The 21,469-nt window shown below is 39.6% G+C and overlaps 1 protein-coding gene across 2 annotated transcripts in view; it reads left to right on the top strand.

Moving 5' to 3' along the window:
- Positions 1-14,300, top strand: part of LOC108696143 (STE20-like serine/threonine-protein kinase) — a 53,784-nt gene extending 39,484 nt beyond the window's left edge. For both annotated transcript variants that reach the window (XM_041568662.1, XM_041568661.1), the window contains 6 exons: positions 8,600-8,729; positions 10,325-10,449; positions 11,078-11,266; positions 11,400-11,525; positions 12,265-12,378; positions 13,618-14,300. In XM_041568662.1, the coding sequence (XP_041424596.1) occupies positions 8,600-8,729; positions 10,325-10,449; positions 11,078-11,266; positions 11,400-11,525; positions 12,265-12,378; positions 13,618-13,764 (831 nt within the window). In that variant the 3' untranslated portion in view covers positions 13,765-14,300. The remainder of the gene's footprint in view (positions 1-8,599; positions 8,730-10,324; positions 10,450-11,077; positions 11,267-11,399; positions 11,526-12,264; positions 12,379-13,617) is intronic.
- Positions 14,301-21,469: the final 7,169 nt, after the last annotated feature.

The raw sequence follows: 21,469 nt of genomic DNA, 5'->3' as shown, positions 1-21,469 counted from the left end.
AAGGAAACGCTATATAATAGAACTCCTGGGATGTGCAGGTTTGGAAATGCACTTTGCTGAAATACGCTGTGTATTTTCAACATGGCTGTCAAACGCTCACAAGATGGATTTCGCATATAAGTATTTACGGCGTGGTTTGCTGGTGACGTAATTACGTTGCGTATTGACAAGCAGTACGGCTTCATTCTGCATGTATATTGTTTTACACTTGCCTTTTTTTTTTTTAAGCAAAACTTGACTGAAATTCTTCTGAGTGGAATTGTGGGGAATGAGAAAAAACAGAAATGCATAGGCTGAAAAACGCATATTATCATGCGTGTGTGGTTTCATTGGCGTATTTACGATTGATCACACGTTTTTAAAAACACCACATGTGACCTTGCCCGTAGGGCTTTAGCACACGGGAAGATTTAATCGCCTGGCGACTAATCACCTCTTCTTAGGGGCGACAATCTCCCCGACCTGCCTTCTCCCTGCCTTCCGCCTGCTAAAATGAAAAATCGCCTTCAGCAATGCACTCGCTGCGCTTCAATTTCCGAAGCTTTTCTCGTGCGGCAACTTTGGGAGACTTCGGAAATCGAAGTGCCGCAAGTGCATTGCCGCAGGCTATTTTTCATTTTAGCAGGGAGAAGGCAGTTCGGGGTGATTGTTGCCCCTAAGAAAAGGCAATTAGTCGCCAGGCGACTAAATCTCCCCGAATCTGTCCGTATGCTAAAGCCCTTAATGTTTATCTAAACCTAGACTAGACTGCCGTTCCCTAACTTCATCTGTTCATCAGCTGCTTTTTCATTAACCGCTTTGCAGTCATATTATGTCGATATATTTGCTTAACCATTATTTGAGATCTGAACAATGTGGCTGTACAGTTTATTGTAAAATGTTTCATGTTTCTGAGAAGATAAAGGTGGGTAATGATTTGGAAACTTGCTCTAAGATGGTAGGCTTGAGGTGAGTATGTTCTGCCAAACAATATCAATGTTAAAATATTATCAGATGTCCATGTATTTTAACTTGTGATGATACAACTCAAATACAGATTAGTAATCACCATGGTCTCCACTTCTTAAAAGGTTGTTCACCTTTAAATTAACTTGTAGTTTGATGTAGAGAGGGATATTGTGATTTGTTTTCATTTTTTATTATTTGTGGCTTTTGGTTATTTAGCTTTTTATTCAGCAGCTCTCCAGTTTGCAATGTCAGTAGTCTAGTTGCAGGGGCCAGAAGAAAAAGGAAAATAATTAAAAAAAATAAAATAAAGGCCACTTGAAAAGTTTCTTAGAATTAGGGTAGGACTACACGAGCGTTTTCTGTGCAATCAGATGCGCAAAAATGCATGCGTCAAATCGCATGCAACGAAAATAAGGTAAGTGAATGCATTGACAGATGCTGTCGCATCGCTGATCCGACCACTGTCGGATGCAGACACCGCGTGCAGTGTCTGCATCCGAGTTGCGTCGGATCACTGCTGCGACTTCATCCGACATTTCTATCTCTTACCTTATTTCCATCACATCCGATTTGACGCCGGCGTTTTGTCGCAGCGCGTCAGATTGTGCCGAAAACCGTTACAATTTTGCAACATTTAGTTGATACATTTCTCAGCAGCATCTCTGGAATATTAGCAACTATTGTATCAATTCTAACAGCTGCTTGTAATGAAACCCAGAGATTTTGCTCAGGAGGGATAAAGATAAGAAATGTATCGACTAAATATATCAATTTAGATCAGTTTACAGGGTCGGCGACCCCCCCAGAGATGCTTTAGAAGGTGAAAAATGACACTTTACACTTCAATATTAGAAAACGGTGACACCTAGAAAATATAAAGTAGTTGGAAAAAGGCGTTTTTTCTAATGATCTGTATGAAAACAACTAGTTGTTTGAAGGTGAACAACCCCTTTAATATGGCTGGTGTGCTCCTTGGTGGATTGGCAGTAGTGATGTGCGGGGGTCCGCGGATTCGGGCCGACCTCGCACTCTTCTTCTCGGGTGCGGGTTGAGCTATTCTTCTGCTCTCCCCGCCTGCCACCGTCAAATGCGGCTTCAGACTTCCAGGTTCTTTTATAGATGCTGCGCCTGCTCGCCCCTCCCCTTTTGTGTCATCATCAGCGGCGTGGGTCTATAAAAGGACCCGGAAGTCAGGCGTGGGTGGAGGGCAGGTGGGTGCGGGTTGGGGAAATCACGACCCGCACATCATTAATGGGCAGGCAAAGCAAGAAATCTATACATTTTTTTCCAGCATGATGAAGACATACATTTGTTGAAATAATTATTTTGTTTTGCCTCTGATGTTGGGGCTTTATTGTATTCTGATCCACAGGGTGTTGCCCAAGTTATGATTCAGTCTTTTCACTTGTCTTCATATACACTATTCAACGCCCAAATGCAGGATGTAAGTGTGTGATGGTGTTGTGTGCTTGTGTATTTTGATTTTCATGTATTTCAGCCAAAGTAATATCATGTTTTTTGTGTGTGTGTGTGTTTATTTTTGTGCTGTGTTTCTGTTTTAACCTTTGAAATCTATTCATTGGAAAAGTGATATCCAGTAGCTCTGAGGAACAGATTGTATTCGTGTTGATCAATACCAAAGTTAAACAAAAATTACCGTTGCAGTACAGCAGAATATCTGTATCATCCCCGTGCCCCATAGACCATTACTGATAACATAGAGAAACAGGTGCTTGATTTGGTCCTGCATCATGGTCCTGAATATCTGTATCATCCCCGTGCCCCATAGTCCATTACTGATAACATAGAAAAACAGGTGCTTGATTTGGTCCTGCATCATGGTCCTGAATATCTATATCATCCCCGTGCCCGATAGTCCATTACTGATAACATAGAGAAACAGGTGCTTGATTGGTCCTGCAGAAGAATCAGTGCCTGTGGGAGAACCTACGTGCAGGCGAGTTTTAAGATTGGTCTGAAGGTGCAGGTGGGTTCTAGTTGATATACCTGCTGGTTTGGATTGATCTGGCAGAACATTTTACTATAACATTTTACCTTTTAGGGTCTGGCCACACGGGCAGATTCGGGGAGAAATCTCCTCTTCTTCGCGGCGACTAATCTCCCCGATCCGCCGTCTAAAATGTAAATTGCCTGGGGGCAGGCACCCGGAACACTTAATTTTCCGAAGTCGCCCCTTAATTGCCTCACAAGGAAACTTCGGGTGACTTCGGAAAACGAAGGTCTCTGTGCCCCTGCCCCCAGGCGACTTACATTTTAGCCGGCGGAAGGCAGATCGGGGAGATTAGTCGCCGCGAAGAAAAGGAGATTTGTCGTCTGGCGACTAATCTCCCTGAATCTGCTTGTGTGGCCAGACCCTAAAGGGGAGCTATTGCAAATATGACAATTTAATATAAGCTTCATCATACTGAAGTAAGGGATTTTCTAAATATATATATGCAAAAAATGGGACTTAATCTCCAACCATAAGCCAATGCCTACTCCAAATGAATTAGAGCTCGTACTCCAGATGAATTAGAGCTCACTCAAATAACTGATTCCAGTACAAAGAAAATCGAACAAAATAACTGCCTTTTGCACAAATTTTGCATGTAGAGAGACCGGATGTCTGGTGAGTTTAATAGAGTGAGCTTGAATACATCTTCTAGGCAAAATTAGCCCCCTATAAGATATATTGGATCATTCATCTGACACCCAACTCCTGAATGAATGTAGGCTAGAAGTAGAAGTATATTTAGCCATATTCATTTTTAGGGGTTAGTTCTCCTTTAAGTACACTTGTTTGGAATATAATGTTTATACCCTCCTTATTGGGTGCCGTGGGTCGGCATAGTGCATACTCTGGAAAGCATTAGGAATTCTCCTGTGAGGTTAACCCAAGTGATCAGTCAACAAAAACTGGCAGCACCTAGCACCATTTTATTTCTATTTTATTTTTTTTTCTTAAAAAAAAGAAAGGCAACAGAAGCCATTATTCTCAGGAACAACGTCTACGTAATCTGGTAGTGCTGTTTGTGTGGGAGGATTTCAATGGGGAGGCAGTGATTGTGGAGTTTAAAGCCTATATTTAAACTGAATTATACATCCTTTGAATAGACATCCTGCTAAGGAATTCCATTTTTATTCACTCGTGTTCTTTTCACTGCTCCATTTAGTTTCTTGTCTCTTGTGTAAATGGCAGCAGAACGCTTGTGTTCCTGGTGTGTAAACATAGGGCCAGTGTGTGAGTCCGTGCTCATTTTCTTGTCACATTTGCATCAGGCACTGCTATTAATTCAATTCACCTGCTAAAAAACCTTAGGCACCCTTTTACATTTATATATAACCAGTGATGTGACAGGGGACAGTATGGGACAGCTTCGGGTGAAGGGTAACACAACCATTTGCTCAGGGTATTAAGTGTTTATGCCAGGGATGAGCAACCTGCAGCCTTTGGACTGTTGAAACAGAACTCCCAGCAACCTTATAGTGGGACACTTCAGCTGGCCATAGATGTTGAGATTTTTAAAAGATCAGATCCTCATCGTGAGACCACGATCTTCTCGGAACGATCGTACGAATTTACCATCAACCAAAAAGACCAATTTGCCAGGAAAACAAAGGGGAGCTGCCTGCTTGGCCCTGCAAACATAGATAGATTGCACTGGGACCGACAAAGATTTTTTGACCTGGCCAATCAATTTCCTGACAGATGTCGGCTGAAAAATCATAAGATGTACGATCATTCGAATCCCACTAACCGCACGATAATTTTAGAAGGATTGGTTGGACTTCCCTAAAATCGGCCGTTCGGCAAGAAGAATCGTCGCGTCTATGGTGAGCTTTACAGTGGGACTGTAGGTTGACAATCCCTAATTTACATAGTCCTTTAAATCTAAGGGTCCCCACTCCTGTCTCTAGCCCTGCACTGATGTCAATGCCCACATTTCAAGTAATGAAACATCAAACAATTATAGTGTTTTAAAGTAATTAAAATATAATTCAGTGTTGCCCTGCACTGGTAAAACTGCTGTTTGCTTTAAAAACACTTCTATAGTTTACATAAACAAGCTGCTGTGTAGCAATTAGAGATGCACCGAATCCAGGATTCGTCCTTTTTCAGCAGGATTCGAATTAGGCTGAATCCTTCTGCCTGGCCGAACCGAATCCTAATTTGCATATGCAAATTAGTGGCACCGAGGGAAATCACGTGACTTTTTGTCACAAAAAAAGGAAGTTAAAAAATGTTTTACCTTTCCCACCCTAATTTGTATGCAAATTAGGGGTGGCTCACAATTTGCATATGCAAATTAGGGTTCAGTATTCAGCCAAATCTTTCGCAAAGGATTCGGAGGTTCTGCTGAATCCAAAATAGTGGATTCGGTGCATCTCTAGTAGCAATGGGGGCAGCCATTTAAAGGAGAAAGGGCTCAGGTTACACAGCAGATAAGCTCTGTAGAACATAATGGTGTTATCTGTTATCCACTATTTAACCTGTGACATATAGTCTTTTTTTCAGTTTCCGTCATTGCTACACAGCAGCTTGTTTACATGAACTATAGTAGTGTTTCTGAAACAAATAAATAATTTTTACCAGTGCGGGGCAACACTACATGATATTTTCATTACTTTAAAACACTCATTTTTTGGTGTTACTGTTCCTTTAATAACACTTTCTACATCTACAAGACTTGTAGATATGTTTGTTTTTTGAAGCATCAGGTACAGATTCAAAATATTAATTTGTGATCCACATCAAGACAAACATCATAGGAATGTCATTCTAGTTAAGAGAGTGGTTCATTTTTACTGACCCTAGTAACAATTGTTACGTTGTATGATTTATATTTCTGTTCAGGCCCTCTACTATTCAGCTTCCAGTCTCTCATTCAAACGACTGCCTGGTTGCTAGGATAAATTGCACCCTAGCAACCAGACACGCCAAACTGGAGAGTTGCTGAATTAAAAACTATATAATTTAAAAACCATAAAAATGAAGACCAGTTGCAGATTGTCTTAAAGGACAAGGAAAGTCTAAAATAGAATAAGGCTAGAAATGCTGTATTTTGTATACTAAACATAAGCATGAACTTACTGCACCACAAGCCTAATCAAACAAATGATTTATGCTTTCAAAGTTGGCTGCAGGGGGTCACCATCTTGTAACTTTGTTATACATCTTTGCAAGACTAAGACTGTGCACATGCTCAGTGTGGTCTGGGCTGCTTAGGGATCGTCCTAAACAAAGCTGCTTGAGTTCTGCATGGCTGGGAAGTAAGGTGGGGGCTCCCCCTGCTGTTCATAAGTATGATTGTTTCCCTGCTCAGCAGTTAGGGGCCGTCTGACAATTCCTATCCACAAATTTTTTAATTAAAGTGTATTGGAGATAGGTCTTTTTTTTTTCATTAAAGGAAAACTATACCCCCAAAATGAATACTTAAGCAACAGATAGTTTATATCAAATTGAATGACATATTAAAGAATCTTACCAAACTGGAATATATATTTACATAAATATTGCCCTTTTACATCTCTTGCCTTGAACCACCATTTCGTGACTGTATCTGTGCTGCCTCAGAGATCACCTGACCAGAAATACTACAACACTAACTGTAACAGGGAGAAGTGAGGAAGCAAAAGGCAGAACTCTGTCTGTTAATTGGCTCATGTGACCTTACATGTGGTTTGTATGTGTGCACAGTGAATCGTACAATCCCAGGGGGCGGCCCTTATTTTTTAAAATGGCAATTTTCTATTTATGATTACCCAATGGCACATACTACTAAAAAAGTATATTATTATGATAATGGTTCATTTACATGAAGCAGGGTTTTACACATGAGCTGTTTTACTCAGTATCTTTTAATAGAGACCTACATTGTTTGGGGGGTATAGTTTTCCTTTAAAGAAAGTAAAAATGGAACAGTATTTTATTTTTTTGCCTTTCCTTGTCCTTCAAACTATCACGGTCTACATCATACTAAAATCTAAAGAGTAAAATGTATTTTCTCCAGTGCAGCCACCATGTTGGGACACATACATGCACACACCAAGCTAGTTTCCCAGAGCCCAGTTGACTCGCTCAATATGTGCGTGACATAGAATCCGTGTCATGCTTGGTATGTGTGATTTTGTCACCCAGATTTTAATTCACACGTATGACTTCTCGGGCTCTGGGTTGCTCATTTATGTGTACAGGGTCAGAACGGATGGGTGCAGGGCCTTCCCCTGAGGAGGGAGATAAGCGGCCTGGCGGGATTTGGGTCTGGGCCAGCGGGACACCGGTAAAAACACAGCTCTTCCTTCCGCTCTCCCTGCCCGTGACCTTCTTGTGCCAGCTCCGTCTACAGTGCTCACCTTTTATAGACTTGCTCCTGCTTGGCCCTGCCCCTTCAGTGATGCCATAGTGGGGCGGGGCAATATGTATGTGTATATATGTGTGTGTATATGTGTGTGTGTATATATATATATATATATATATATATATATATATATATATATATATATAAGTTAGGGTCGGATGCGGCTGGAGGAGCAGGGGGTTAGTGTCAGGTGCAGGACCCGCACATCACTACTGTCTACATAGGGATTTGGAACTGGGTACAGGCCACCGCATTACTCTACAAGGGGCAATTGTTTTTTTTCATCTGAAGTCCAGGCCCATCAGCCCACTACTGTAATGGGGAAAATTAAATTAATAAGTGCCCTGTAACTTAAAGGTGAACTACTCCTTTAAAAAAGAAAACTCTACACATGAGCATATATGCCATAGACCCATGTATTGATAGCAGCAGCATGTGAGTACACAAGATAAAAGCACTAGACCGGGAACCATATTGTAGTGCACTGTGGCTACATATTTGGGAAACAACTTTCTCAGCACCATTACTCTTTTGCCGTATTTACAGATGTAACATTTTTTTCTTTAGTCATTAGAAATGCTCAATATTCCTCTGTCTCTGTACTGGAGTACAGTATCTTTAAACCCAGCTTTCCACTTTGCAACAGAATATTTAAAAATGTATCTTTGTAATTGTGTGTGTTGGTGTGGTGTGTTAATTGGATATCTAAAATCCAGCTGCTTTATTTAGAGACTTGTGTTTAGTAGAGAGGAAGTATTAAGAAGCCTGTTAGCCTTAAGTTGGCCATAGACGTAACAATTATTATCTTTCTTGTAAAAGATGTTTCAAAGGAAGATCATTTGTTTCAATACACACGTGTAGAGCTGAATCGTCAGATATACAGATGTAAACAATAGAATTCTACCTGTATCTGATGATTCAGCACTAACAGTGGCTGATGTTTGGGTGACTTCAAAGGTGCCCGATAATAATTTTCCGTCCAGCCAGATCGACGAGCCGACCGATATCCAAGTCTTCTGCCGATATTAGCTACGGCCACCTTTAGGCAGAACAATATAAACACTTACCATGGAAAACTCATGATGAACATGGGAGTAGTAAAGAAAGCTTAAGTTACACAACGTTATACAGAAATGTTACAAATAAATTAGTTTTGAAACCAATTTAATTTTTGCATGGTCCTCTGATTTTTAGGTATAATTTTTTCCCATTCAGAGAAGCACTTTCCAGGCTTCTGAATAAGATGCATTTCCTTCCTCTGATTGTGTTGTTAATTTATTCTTCTCTAATAGGAGCAAGAATTTGTACAAAAGCAACAGCAGGAGCTGGATGGTTCTTTGAAGAAGATCATCCATCAGCAAAAGACTGAGCTTGCCAACATCGAGAGGGATTGTTTGAATCACAAACAACAGCTCATGAGAGGTACGATTAACAAAAGAAAGCACGAAATGCTAATGACACTAGCCCGTCTCGTCTTTCCTGAGCACTAACTTTAATGGTGCAATAAGTGAAGCCATTCTCTGTATGTGCCTGTCACCTGTTGCAGAACATCAGTTGGTCACGGTTGTCTCTATAAGATGCTCTATAGTGGCCATTGATGCCATTAGCCAGGTATATTAAACACGGGACAATATGAGAGTCATCATCATACAAATTGTCCCAGAACAGGTTTATATAACGTATCATATATGATTCCACATATGTTAATGTATATTGACCATGCTTGTGAAGGCAAAAGGACTTGCAAAACAAAAAAGCTGAGTGTAAAAAAAAAAGTTATTTGTCACATTTGTGGCTGTAATGCATTCTGTCTTCATTCCGGAGTTGGGTGTCAGATATTCATTGGCAGTTAGATCCAATATATCTTATAGAGGGGGCTCCTTTTGCCTAGAAGATGTATTAGAGCTCACTCTATTAAAATCACCAGACATCATGTCTCTCTACATGCAGGATTTGTGCAAAAGGCAGGTATTTTGTTAGATTTTGTTTGTACTGGAATCAGTTATTTGAGTGAGCTCTAATTCATCTGCTAGGAAAGGAAACCCCCCTTTAAGATATATTGGATCATTCATCTGACACCCAACTGCTGCATGAAGACAGAATGATGATAAACTTGATTATTTCAGAATCAATGCAGAATATTTATTTGATTGTATTTAGAAAGTTTCTTATTTCAGTGTGACGAAGCTTATATTAAACTTTCACTTTTTGCGATAGTTCCCCTTTAAGGGTCGAATATTAAATTCAAATTTTAGATTTTTTTTTGGTGTCAAAATTCAAACTCGAATTTTAATCCCCCAATTCGAATGGTAATTCAAATGTGAGATTTATCAGATCTTGACCATGGAAACAGTTATAATTCAAATATTCGCCACCTAAAACCTGGCAAGTTCATTTACAAGTCAATGGCAGAGGTCCGTTGAACTATTAGAATATTTTAATTGCCTTCCTAACATTCAAGTTTTTTCAGAGGGAAAGCATGATATGAATTTGATTCGGGACTATTCGATCAATTTTTATACGTTCACATTATTTTTTATAAATAACTAGGGATGCACCGAATCCACTATATTGGATTGGGTCTAACCATGAAACCTTTGTGAAAGATTCGGCCGAATACTAAGCCGAACCCTAATTTGCATATGCAAACCAGTGAGGGGGAGGGAAAAAAATAGCCGCGCATGAAGTGGGCAGCTAAAACATTTTTTACTTCTTTGTTTTGTGCCGAAAAGTCACATGATTTTAAGGATTTGGATTCGGTTCGGCCAGGCACAAGGATTTGGCTGAATCCAAATCCTGCTGAAAATGCTCGAATCCTGGCCGAATACCAAACCAAATCCTGGATCCGGTGCATCCCTAGAAATAACCTCCCATTCAAGTTTGAGTATATTCGAATTTATTAGAATAAAAAAAATCCACATACGTTCGAAATTCGACCTTTGATAAATTTGCCCATTACAGTAAATATTTCCATTCCTCTAATGCCACATAAACATACCTTTTATTTGTAATATAAGCACGGGAAGCTGCTATCTGGGAGCTAGAAGAACGCCACCTACAGGAGAAGCACCAGCTACTGAAGCAACAGTTAAAAGACCAGTACTTTATGCAAAGGCACCAGTTATTGAAGAGACATGAGAAGGTTAGTAAATTTCATTTAATTCCAGAGAAAGAAATCTGCATCAGTTCACTAGTTGTGTTTGATTATTTGGGAGGGTGGTTCTGATCATTCTTCTTATTTAACGGTTTGCTTGTCTTAATGAAATCTTAAAGGAGAAGGAAAACTTTTATTGCTAATAAATAGCTGCAGTAGTGCATTTTAGAATGTTTTACCATACCTGAAGAAAAAAGCTCTAGAAGCTCTCTGTTTGTTTAGGATAGCAGCTGCAGTATTAGCTTGGTGTGACATCACTTCCTGCCTGAGTCTCTCCCTGCTCATTTATAGCTCTGCGCTCAGATTACAGCAGAGAGAAGGGAGGAGGGGAAGCGGAGCAAACTGAGCATGCTCACGCCCAGGGCAAGGAGATTTAAGCTGAAGGCAGGAAGTCTGATACAGAAGCCCATGTGTACACAATAGAAGGAAAGAAATGCAGTGTTTCTTTTGACAGGGGACTCAGAGCAGCATTACTTTGAGGGTTTACTGGTATATTTAGTTGGACCTTTCTGATAAGGCTTACTTAGTTTTAGCATTTCCTTCTCCTTTAAGTTCACACAAAAGCCTTCTGCCTGATTAGTACATGTTCAATTGCCCTTCTTTGTGCTTTTTTTAGGAAATGGAACAGATGCAAAGGTATAATCAGCGACTGATAGAAGAACTGAAGAACAGACAAACTCAGGAGCGGGCCCGATTACCTAAAATTCAGCGCAGTGATGCAAAAACCCGAATGGCCATGTTCAAGAAAAGTTTAAGGATTAATTCCTCTGGGTCTCCAGAACAGGACAGAGACAAAATTAAACAGGTGAGATGATGATGAAATGTTCTGTTGGATGTTACTCTATCATGTGGGACTTGAAGGGACTATATAATGTAGATAAAACCCATATAATAAACTAAGTGTAACAGGTATCTAACCACAGTCTTTTTAATTGCAGTTTGCCCTTCAAGAGGATAAGAGACAGAAGAATGAAAGGTTAGCTCAGCATCAAAAGCATGAAAACCAGATGCGGGACTTGCAGCTTCAGTGCGATGCCAATGTCCGAGAGCTTCAGCAGCTGCAGGTTGGTCAATGCTGATTGTGAATGCAGTCGAAATCCTTCAGCCGAGAGTGTTCTTCTAGGTTATGGAGAAAAATATTATCTCAGATTATGCTTGACATCACAGACCTATTATTTACCACTAGATGGTGCTAAGGTCTCCAGGCAGACAATATACAGAGGAAGGCTTCCCTCCTTTTACATTGTGGTTTTTTGGCCCCACCTATATATAATGCATAATACATTTCCCTTATTTTACACTTTCCTGGATTTTACACCATTTTTTCTGGTCCCCTGGGGGATCTATTGTAAATCATAACGTCATAACAAGTAGTTCTGAAGGCTTTGTGAATAAACGTTCTAGGGGATAGCGCTTTACACAACATCTTGCTAAGTGGCCCTCTGTGTACGTTTGCTCATTAATAAGTCACTTTTAAAAATATCTTAAACCACTGAAAATATTTAACGTATATTGTGCTTATAATTATCTTTTCAATATGCCAAAAAAAAACTGTTTCTGGATAGCGGACCCCTTTAAAATTGAGGTTTATACCAGCTTGGAAATATCTGTTGGGAAATTGAGAAAGTATTATAGAGAGAATAGAGCTTGAATTATATTATAGTCCAGCAATATCCTCCCTTTCTTGTCTCTCTGAAATGATTTATTTGCTAGTCACTTATTGGGCTATCACTACACAATTCTGTATTTAAGTGGTGATGATAGCCATGCTCATAAGAGTGACCTAATGCTTTGTTTTTATAGAATGAAAAATGCCATCTGTTAATTGAGCACGAAACCCAGAAACTGAAAGAACTAGATGAAGAGCATGCTCTGGAACTGAAGGAATGGAGAGAGAAACTAAGGCCACGCAAAAAGGTACTGTCTCCATTAATTAATGATTTGTATGTTCTGTAACCCTTTCCTTGGCTCCCTCTATTGCCAGTTCTACTCTAAGCAAACCCAATGGCAGTCTTTAAACTCTAACATTACTTTTTTATTGTTATGACCATATGGAACTAGGGATGCACAGAATCCAGGATTCAGTTCGGGACTCGTGCAGGATTCTGGCTTTTTCAGAAGCATTCGGATTTGGCCGAATCCTTCCGCCTGGCCCAACCGAATCCTAATTTGCATATGCAAATTAGTGGATTCGGTGCATCCCTACTTGGAACGAGATTTCTTGAACTCTCATAAATTCAACATTCCGCCTCATTGTTGAGTTTTGTTATGGCCATCTTAACCAAGCAGGGAATTAAGTAAGACTACTAGCAGCTGTTTAGCAGAAGCTTTCTTCCTTGGTTTGACTCCAAGGAATGTTTTTTTGGTTTTTTGGGGGTTTTTTTCCCATTTTTTTCAATTGTCAAGTTGCTTTAACCAAAGACCCTCTTCTACATAGGCATGCAACAAATCCATCGTTTTACGGTCACATGACTGCAGCTGCCTGAATTTTTGAATTCCAGGCTTGGAGGCAAGATTTGGTTGCATAAAACCCAGGTGTACTGCCAAACAGAGTCTCCTGTAGACTGAGAATTCACGAAATACAAAATCCACTAAATAGCCAATCACAGCCCTTATTTGGCACCCCAGGAACATTTTTCATGTTTGTGTTGCTCCCCAACTATTTTTACATCTGAATCTTGCTCATGGGTAAAAAAAAAAAAAAAAAAGCTTGGGGACCATTGTTCTAGAACATTGTTCCACCTGTGAGCATTTTACTCATAATCGGTGATAAGCCAAATTTTTCACCACGAAAATCACACCCATAAACTCTAATTGGTGAAAAAATTTGTCGCACGTCAAAAAAAAAATGTTGTTGCTCATAGACTTCAATGTATTTTGGCGATTTATTGCCGTTTCACTAATTTTTGGCGAAGCGAAACAGGTCAGATTTGGCCATCACTACTCATAATGGTTGACTATAGCGAGTAGTTTATATGGAGTCCCTTCTGTGTTTGTATGTATTCGCCTTCCCTGATTCAGTCTGCCTTGGGACCCATTCCTATAGTGGGGTCGTGTAAAATACTTGAGATATTAGAAATGGGCCAAATGATTGTGCTGATGCAAATTTTAGACAAATGTAACATTTTTTTTTTAAATATTTTGTTTGTGATTTAGGCACTGGAAGAAGAGTTTGCTAGGAAACTGCAGGAGCAAGAAGTCTTTTTTAAAATGTGCGGAGAATCCGAATGCCTTAACCCTTCGACTCAAAGCCGTATCTCAAAGTTCTATCCTATTCCCAGCATGCACTCTACCGGCTCATAACTGCCCAGTTTGACAGTTCTAGGTTTTTAATATATTTTATCTCAAAGATATACCACTTTTGCAGCATTTTAGAAAAGCATGAATAGTTCTTAATTTATTTTTTTGTAAGTCCATTTTGAGACTTTTCTTTTTTTTTTCTTTTTTTTTGTATTGTTGTTTTTTGTAGTATATTCTGTTAGCTGAAATACCCAAAACAAAATATATATATATATATATATATATATATATATATATATATATATATATATATATATATATATATATATATATATATATATATATATATATATATATATATATATATATATATATAAACTGAGTTTTTGATAATCCTAGAAAATCTGGCCCATTTCTGTAATGTTTGGAATGAAACTCTTCTAACAGCTTTTTGATATCGAATTATTCGCCAACAATTCTGTGAATTTCATTCAAATCCATATTTTGAAAACACATTGCACTGCATGAAAATATGGCTTTTTTGGCTGTGGTTAGTAAATGTAATGCTTTGTTTTATCATTAGAGAAGATTATCTGCCATTTCTATCTTGAATTTCTGACCATGTCCCTGTCAGGTGTCTGTATTGTTCTGGTCGTTACTGCTGAGCCGCCACTTGGGGATAGGTGGCATTTTCTGTTCTCAGTCTGTGCCTTTAGTTTTATTTATTTGATTATTTGTGATGTTTTCCATCACTTGTAATGGGAAGTGACCCTCGCAGTTTGATACTTGTAGATTGCTCCTACTCCGTATGGGTGACCAGAAAACTAGGTGTTCCATAATCCTAACATTTTAGCAAAATATGAACATTGAAATTGAAATTTTAATATAAGCTTCATCATATTGAAATAAGAAACTTTGTAAATACAATCAATTTAATATTCTGCATCGTTTCTAAAATAATCAAGTTTATGTTCACTATCCCTCGCTCAACATCTGTTTTTCTTCATTCTCTCTTCATACAGCAGTTGGGTGTCAGATGAATGATTCAATACATTCTGTCTTCATGCAGCAGTTGGGTGTCGGATAATCGTTGACAGTTAGATCCAATATATCTTATGGGGGGGGTTTCCTTTCCTAGCAGATGAATTAGAGCTCACTCAAATAACTGATTCCAGTGCAAATAAAATCTAACAAAATAACTGCCTTTTGCACAAATTCTGCATGTAGAGAGACATGATGTCTGGTGATTTTAATAGAGTGAGCTGTAATACATCTCTCAGGCAAACGGAGCCCCCCTATAAGATATATTGGATCTAACTGTCAATGATTATCTGACACCCAAGTGCTGCATGAAGAGAGAATGAAGAGAAACAGATGCTGAGAGAGGAATAGTGAATATAAACTTTATCATTTCAGAAACAATGCAGAATATTTAATTGATTGTATTTGTTATTTCAGTATGATGAAGCTTATATTAAATGTTAATTTTCGAGATAGTTTAAGCTGCCTATTGGGGTCCTTTAGTCCGATTCAGCAGCTTACGTGTCCGTGTATGGGGCCTGCTCGACCGATGTCTGGCCAAAAATTGGGCTAATATGATTGGGCAGGTTTAATTTTCCCGTCGGATCAAAGATCACATCAGCTAGTTGACGGGATCCTCACTCTGATGACTCATAATTCTGCCCTAGGACCAACGATTGGAATAATAAGATGAATATCGACCACCTTTTCACCAATATCAAGACCTCACCAAAGAAGAGAATCTTCTAACATATGACCAGCTTAACCGTGTGTGCAATGGCTTTTGTTGAGTTGTATGGGCAGATTTGCCGAATGCACACCGTTTAAGGCACTCCAGACTGACGTGGAGATCCAGGGCGTTTGTAAGAGCGGGAATAACGGAAGTTGAATTCTGATGATGCAGCAAATAACTTCTCTTCATTGGAAACCACTTGTATATTTTCTACTGCTCAAATGCTTTTATTTTTGCCTTTGAATGAACAAAGAACTTTGCCCATGTTCGTAGCTCACGCATCTTTTCTTCTTCTACGAACTAAACTTGCCTTCCGCTGGCACCAGAGTTTTTCTTATAGGTTTAATCATTTGCACTAAAAGGATAAAAAATGCACATTAAGACACATATCTTTCTGTGAAATGTTACTTTTAGGATGTGTAGGAAAGGTGAAGGTAACCCGCTGCACTCCAGCTGTGTCACGACTCCCAGCATCCTCTGGTCTGCCCTGCTAGCTTATTCATTACTGTATTTTATATACATATATATATATATATATATATATATATATATATATATATATTGTGAAAAGAGACCGCACTCACAGGACTGTCCTGAAAAAAAGCCGCAAGTGCTGTGATTTATTCCTCAATGTTTCGGCTAAACTAAAACTTTAGCCATCCTCAGGATTAAGCTGTTATTCTGTTCTATTCTCTCTCTCTGGTTTGCTGCCTTGGGAATGCTGAACTTACTTTCCCTTTACTGTGTTTCCCTTTACTGCTTGTACAGTATAGAATTTACATTCAATGGCATTACTAGATAAATGGTAGCTCTGGTAGAATAGTTTATCAAGAAGAAGACAAATGAAGTTGGCTCCTTTTTTTTAATCCCAAAATGAAATTTAGTTCTATCCAGACAGTACTATCGGCATTCTCTCAATGTCTAAAGAAATCTTACTTTGCCTTTATTGCAGTTTCAGCAGCAGAGAGATGGCTTTACAGTTCTGACAATCAGAATACAGTCATTATGATTGGGCATAAAGCATGCACCTACATTAAAAATTACGGTTTCTGTTGCAAAAACACTCCCACACACAAGTGTGCATTGCCCCTGTTAATGTGAATAAGGCTCAAGAGTGGCCTGACATTGTGTGAAGTATTGGGCTCTAAGTGCACTTTTATTTTATTTATTTTTTATTTTTTTGCACTCTGAGCACAATTAAGAGGGGCAAGGAAACAGCCATGTTTTTGCCATGGGTAAAGTTGTGTGCATGTAATTGGCACCAACTATTGCAGCCATCTAATATTTTGCTCTTTTTTTTTTTTTTTTTTTAAAGGAAGGAAAGGCATTGTACACTTGGGGAAGCCAAATGTTAGGCACCCCAAGTGATTGTATTGACGTACCTGAAACCCCAGGCTGGTGCTCCTATCAGCAGAAAACTGCACCGGCCCGGGGTTATACCAGTGAGCACCACGGAGCGATCCACTTCCGTCTTCCTCCTTCTTCGGGCGGCTGCGCATTCACAGTAGAACAAAAAGCCAAACTTTAACTAAAAAGTCGTCTATTTAGTTCAGCTGCGCATGTGTCTGCCCGGGAAATTTGAAGAAAGAAGAAGCTGGAAGACGATCGTTCCGTGGTGCTCACTGAAATAACCCCGTCTCCATTCACTGAAATAAGCTTTGATTATTTCTTCCCCTTACAATTCAATAATTTATTTGAAATAGTTAATGCATGAAATGCGCATTTGTGGCTGATAAAAACTCAAGTCCAGGGCTGGTTTTAGGGCAAAGCAAAAAGGTTATTGACCCTGGACCCCTTGGCAAGAAAATATCACAGATGAAAGTGCAAATGACATATAATTGATTGTTTCATGGCCAACCTGTGGTCTCCAACTGCAATTACCAGCAGCCCACCAACAGCTGGAGGATCACTAGTTGGGCTTCACATTTTTAGAGATTTTATTTCTCAAGTTGGGGCAACAGCCTTCCTTTATTGGCCAGGGCGCCGGCCTTGCTCAATTCCTTTCTAAAGTGTCAAAAAAAGCACAAGCTGTCTGTAAAAACACTCCATGGCTTTCTGTAAATTGCTTAATTTTAATGTAAATAAACCATTCTATTATCATTCTTCTGTGCCATGTATTCCATTTCCCATGACATGAGGGGGGCACCAGAATTACTCTTGTATAGTTTCTTTACTCACCACCACGTTCCATGAAACATTCACTATAGGAAGGCTACTACATTCGTTTTTATCCTTGATGGATAAAACAGGATTCAAAGATAGTTTTTTCAAATAAATGTGGTTGAAGAGAGAGACACAAATAAACTTGGATCTGCAATGGCAGTAGTACAAGACAAAAGTTCCTGCTTTCCCTCTGTCTTTCCGCCAGTTATAAAATGCTCATACAAATATCTGGGCTGGACTTTGGTGGAGTGGATGAGCTTGTACATGGAGAAGATGTGCTTGTATACCTGCCAGCAGCGCAGTGCTCTGTTATTGCACAAGATAGGTGACATCCATTGACTTGCCTTGGTTGAGGGTAATTTGGCGGAATTCTACTGTGATGCCCATTGGAAGGTAAAGCCGTCCGCCCCCTACAGCAGAGTCGTTTAGGTACCTTGCGGTTTGGGTTCATGGAGGGAGTAATGGGTTTAGGGAACTGACAGTGGATCCACTGGTGCCGAGGCTGGACACTAGTTATGGAAAATAATCATGTCTTCCTCGTAATCAGCTGGGGCAAAGTAACCTGATAAAATTGGTAGTTTATTAAATGTTTTCGCCTTAAAGTGGACCTGTCACCCAGACATAAAAAGCTACTGTATATGAGAAAAGTCCTTTTCAAATAAAACCTGAAACCCTCATTCTTCTTTTTATTTTTATTAAAACATCAATACCTGTAAACTCCTTTAAAAATTTCCGCTGTCAATCATATTTTGCCTCTATGCCTTAGGGCTCTTACACGCAGGAGTTTGTGCTGCACTCCCCCCTGCGTTGCGCTTTCTTCCGTTCAGCCACAGGGGAGCGCAGGAGTAGACGCACTCAATTATTTTCAAGGGGGCTGTACACACGCATGTAAGCGCCAAACATAACATGCTGTGTCCCACCTGCGTTTGGCGCTTACATGCGTCTGTGTGAGTACAGCCCCCTTAACAATAATTGAGTGCGTCTACTCCTGCAGCTGAATGGAAGAAAGCAGAAATGCAGGGGAGCACAGAAAAAAAAAACCGCCCGTGTGTATGTAGAGCCCTTAGGCAGCCAATTAGTTTCCATTCACCACTTCCTAGATGTTCCTGCTCCCCTCACATTCCCCCTCTCTTCTCATCATTTCATTGTGTAGCCAGGGCATGGGATCAGATCCCCCATTCTGCTGCACTGCTTGATAGGATTATAAATTCACAGACTGAAGGAAAACAAGATTAAAATAATTTGTACAGTCTACGTAGGGTTTATTTTGCTTGACTGCCGATAAAATAGGATTTGAAATTATTTCTTAGGGTGACGGGTCCCCTTTAACAAATCTCATATTCCCCTTCCATCAATTATCTCCCTAAATTAATCTCTGTCTTTACTGCACAAACAACCACCGTTTAGCCTCTCTGTAAAATGGAACAAATTAAAACTGTTTTTATTATTGAAATCAAAAATGGCAAAACTGTATATTTTTGTTTTTTTGGTGTGACGGAGTTGTCATAGGCAGTTGCTCTATGTAGAGGCTGGTGGGCTTTCTTATCCAGCATGCCTTTATAGGAGAAGGAAAGTCATTTCACACTTGGGGTTGCCAAATGTTATTTAGTGAATTTATTTACTTACCTAAAACTCAGCCGGTGCTCCTATCAGCAGAAAACTGCACCGGCCCAGGGTTATTCCAACGAGCACCACAGAGCGATCTTCTTTTGGGTGGCTGCGCATTCACAGTAGAATGAAAAACCAAACTTTAACTAAAAAGTCAGCTATTTAGTTCAGCTGCGCATGCGTCTGCCCGGGAAATTTGAAGAAAAAAGAAGCTGGAAGACGATCGTTCCGTGGTGCTCACTGAAATAACCCCGTCTCCATTCACTGAAATAAGCTTTGATTATTTCTTCCCCTAACAATTCAATAATTTATTTGAAATAGTTAATGCATGAAATGCGCAGGTGTGGCTGATAAAAACTCAAGTCCAGGGCTTGTTCATGCGCATTAGAGTGAAAAGCCGAACTTTAACTAAAAAGCCAGATTTTTCATTCTACTGTGCATGCTGTTCTACCCGCGGAAATTTGAAGACATAAGAACCCGGAAGAGAATCGTTCCGTGGCGCTTGCTGGAATAAGCCCGGGCCGGTGCAGTTTTCTGCTGATAGGAGCACCGGCCCGAAGTTACAGGTAAGTCAATACAATCACTTGGTGGTGCCTAACATTTGGCCCCCCCAAGTGGTAAACGACTTTCCGTCTCCTTCAAAATAAAGACTCTCCACAATCATTACATGACAAATAAATATTGCAAATGGAAAAAGCATTAAAAAGAAGCATTGTAACGGATCTACTTTCACCAAATGAATAATGGACGAGGGACTAGGAAGAAAGGGTTATGTGGAATCTGAAACTCTGAGCTGTGTGAGATCCAACAATAATTTAATAATTCATCCTGTAAACTTTGCCTGACTTTCACCTACTACTTGTCCTCCCCAAACACTCAAGGTATGGCCAGAAAATAATCATCCTAGAAATAACTGGCTACCTCACCCCTGTAATACACTCCATGGTGTCTATTTACCTACTGTAGGCCGACCTGGTGGATTCTGTAGTCACCAGTACCAAAAATCCTTTCAAATCTTCAATTCAGAATTTTTATTCATTTGTTTATCTGTAATCAAAAACCTAAATCTGTGCTAACAAATTCACCAATTATTATTAGTGTGTTAGATTTTAAGGGTAGAGACTAGGCATGCACCGAATCCACTGTTTTGGATTCGGCCGAACCCCTGAATCCTTAGTGAAAGATTCGGCCGAATCCGAACCCTAATTTGCATATGCAAATTAGGGGTGGGAAGGGGAAATTTTTTACTTCCTTGTTTTGTGACAAAAATTCATGCGATTTTCCTCCCGCTCCTAATTTGCATATGCAAATTAGGATTCGGTTAAATCGGGCAGAAGGATTCAGTCGATTCTGAATCCTGCTGAAAAAAGGCTGAATCCTGTCCGAATCCAGGATTCGGTGCATCCCTAATATTATATAATGAACTTACTATACTAGCAGAGAGCCACAGCAGCCCCTAAAACAGAAACGATCTAGAAGTTCTAAGTTGTCGACGAGGCAAAAAGGAAAGGTAGTGGGAGCACTCCATGGCTAAATAAAAATATACTAAAATACAATGGAAGTGCTACTGATCTGCCCAAATTAACTACAGACATAGAGAAAAAGAAAAGGGATTGATCAATGCACATTCCCTGGTCCCCTGTCATATAAGTAATCTAGGCAGATGCATGTATTTACAAAGACAGACGTGATCTACGCTGGATTATACAAAAAAGTCTGGGTTTTTCGGGAGACAACTCAACAAAAATCATACGATTCGGGCGTCTAAATTGCAAAAGTTGTACAATCCGAATTTTTATGTGATTTTATCAAGACTTTTCCAGCAATGACTTTTTCAAGCCGATTATTTGATAAATGAGTTAAATCAGGAATAGTTCGGTCAACTTTGTTTTAATAAAAAATGGGAAAATATAAAGTTTTAGTAAATACCCCCCCTAAGAGTTGAGAAGGCTCGTTTAGAAATGGCTAGGCACATGAGTGGGAGTGCTAACGGTTGCTTCAAATTGGCTCTATGCAAGGGAGCCTTGTACAGGTATGGGATCCGTTATCCGGAAACCCATTATCCAGAAAGTTCCGAATTACGGAAAGGCCGTCTCCCATAGACTCCATTATAATCAAATAATCAAAAATTTTAAAAATGATTTCCTTTTTCTCTGTAATAATAAAACAGTAGCTTGTACTTGATCCCAACTAAGATATAATTAATCCTTATTGGAAGCAAAACCAGCCTATTGGGTTTATTTA

This window comes from Xenopus laevis, chromosome 7L, assembly GCF_017654675.1.
Source record: "Xenopus laevis strain J_2021 chromosome 7L, Xenopus_laevis_v10.1, whole genome shotgun sequence".
Taxonomy (NCBI): Eukaryota; Metazoa; Chordata; class Amphibia; order Anura; family Pipidae; genus Xenopus; species Xenopus laevis.
Note: the sequence above shows the minus strand (reverse complement) of the source record. Positions and strands in the feature narration are given on the sequence as shown.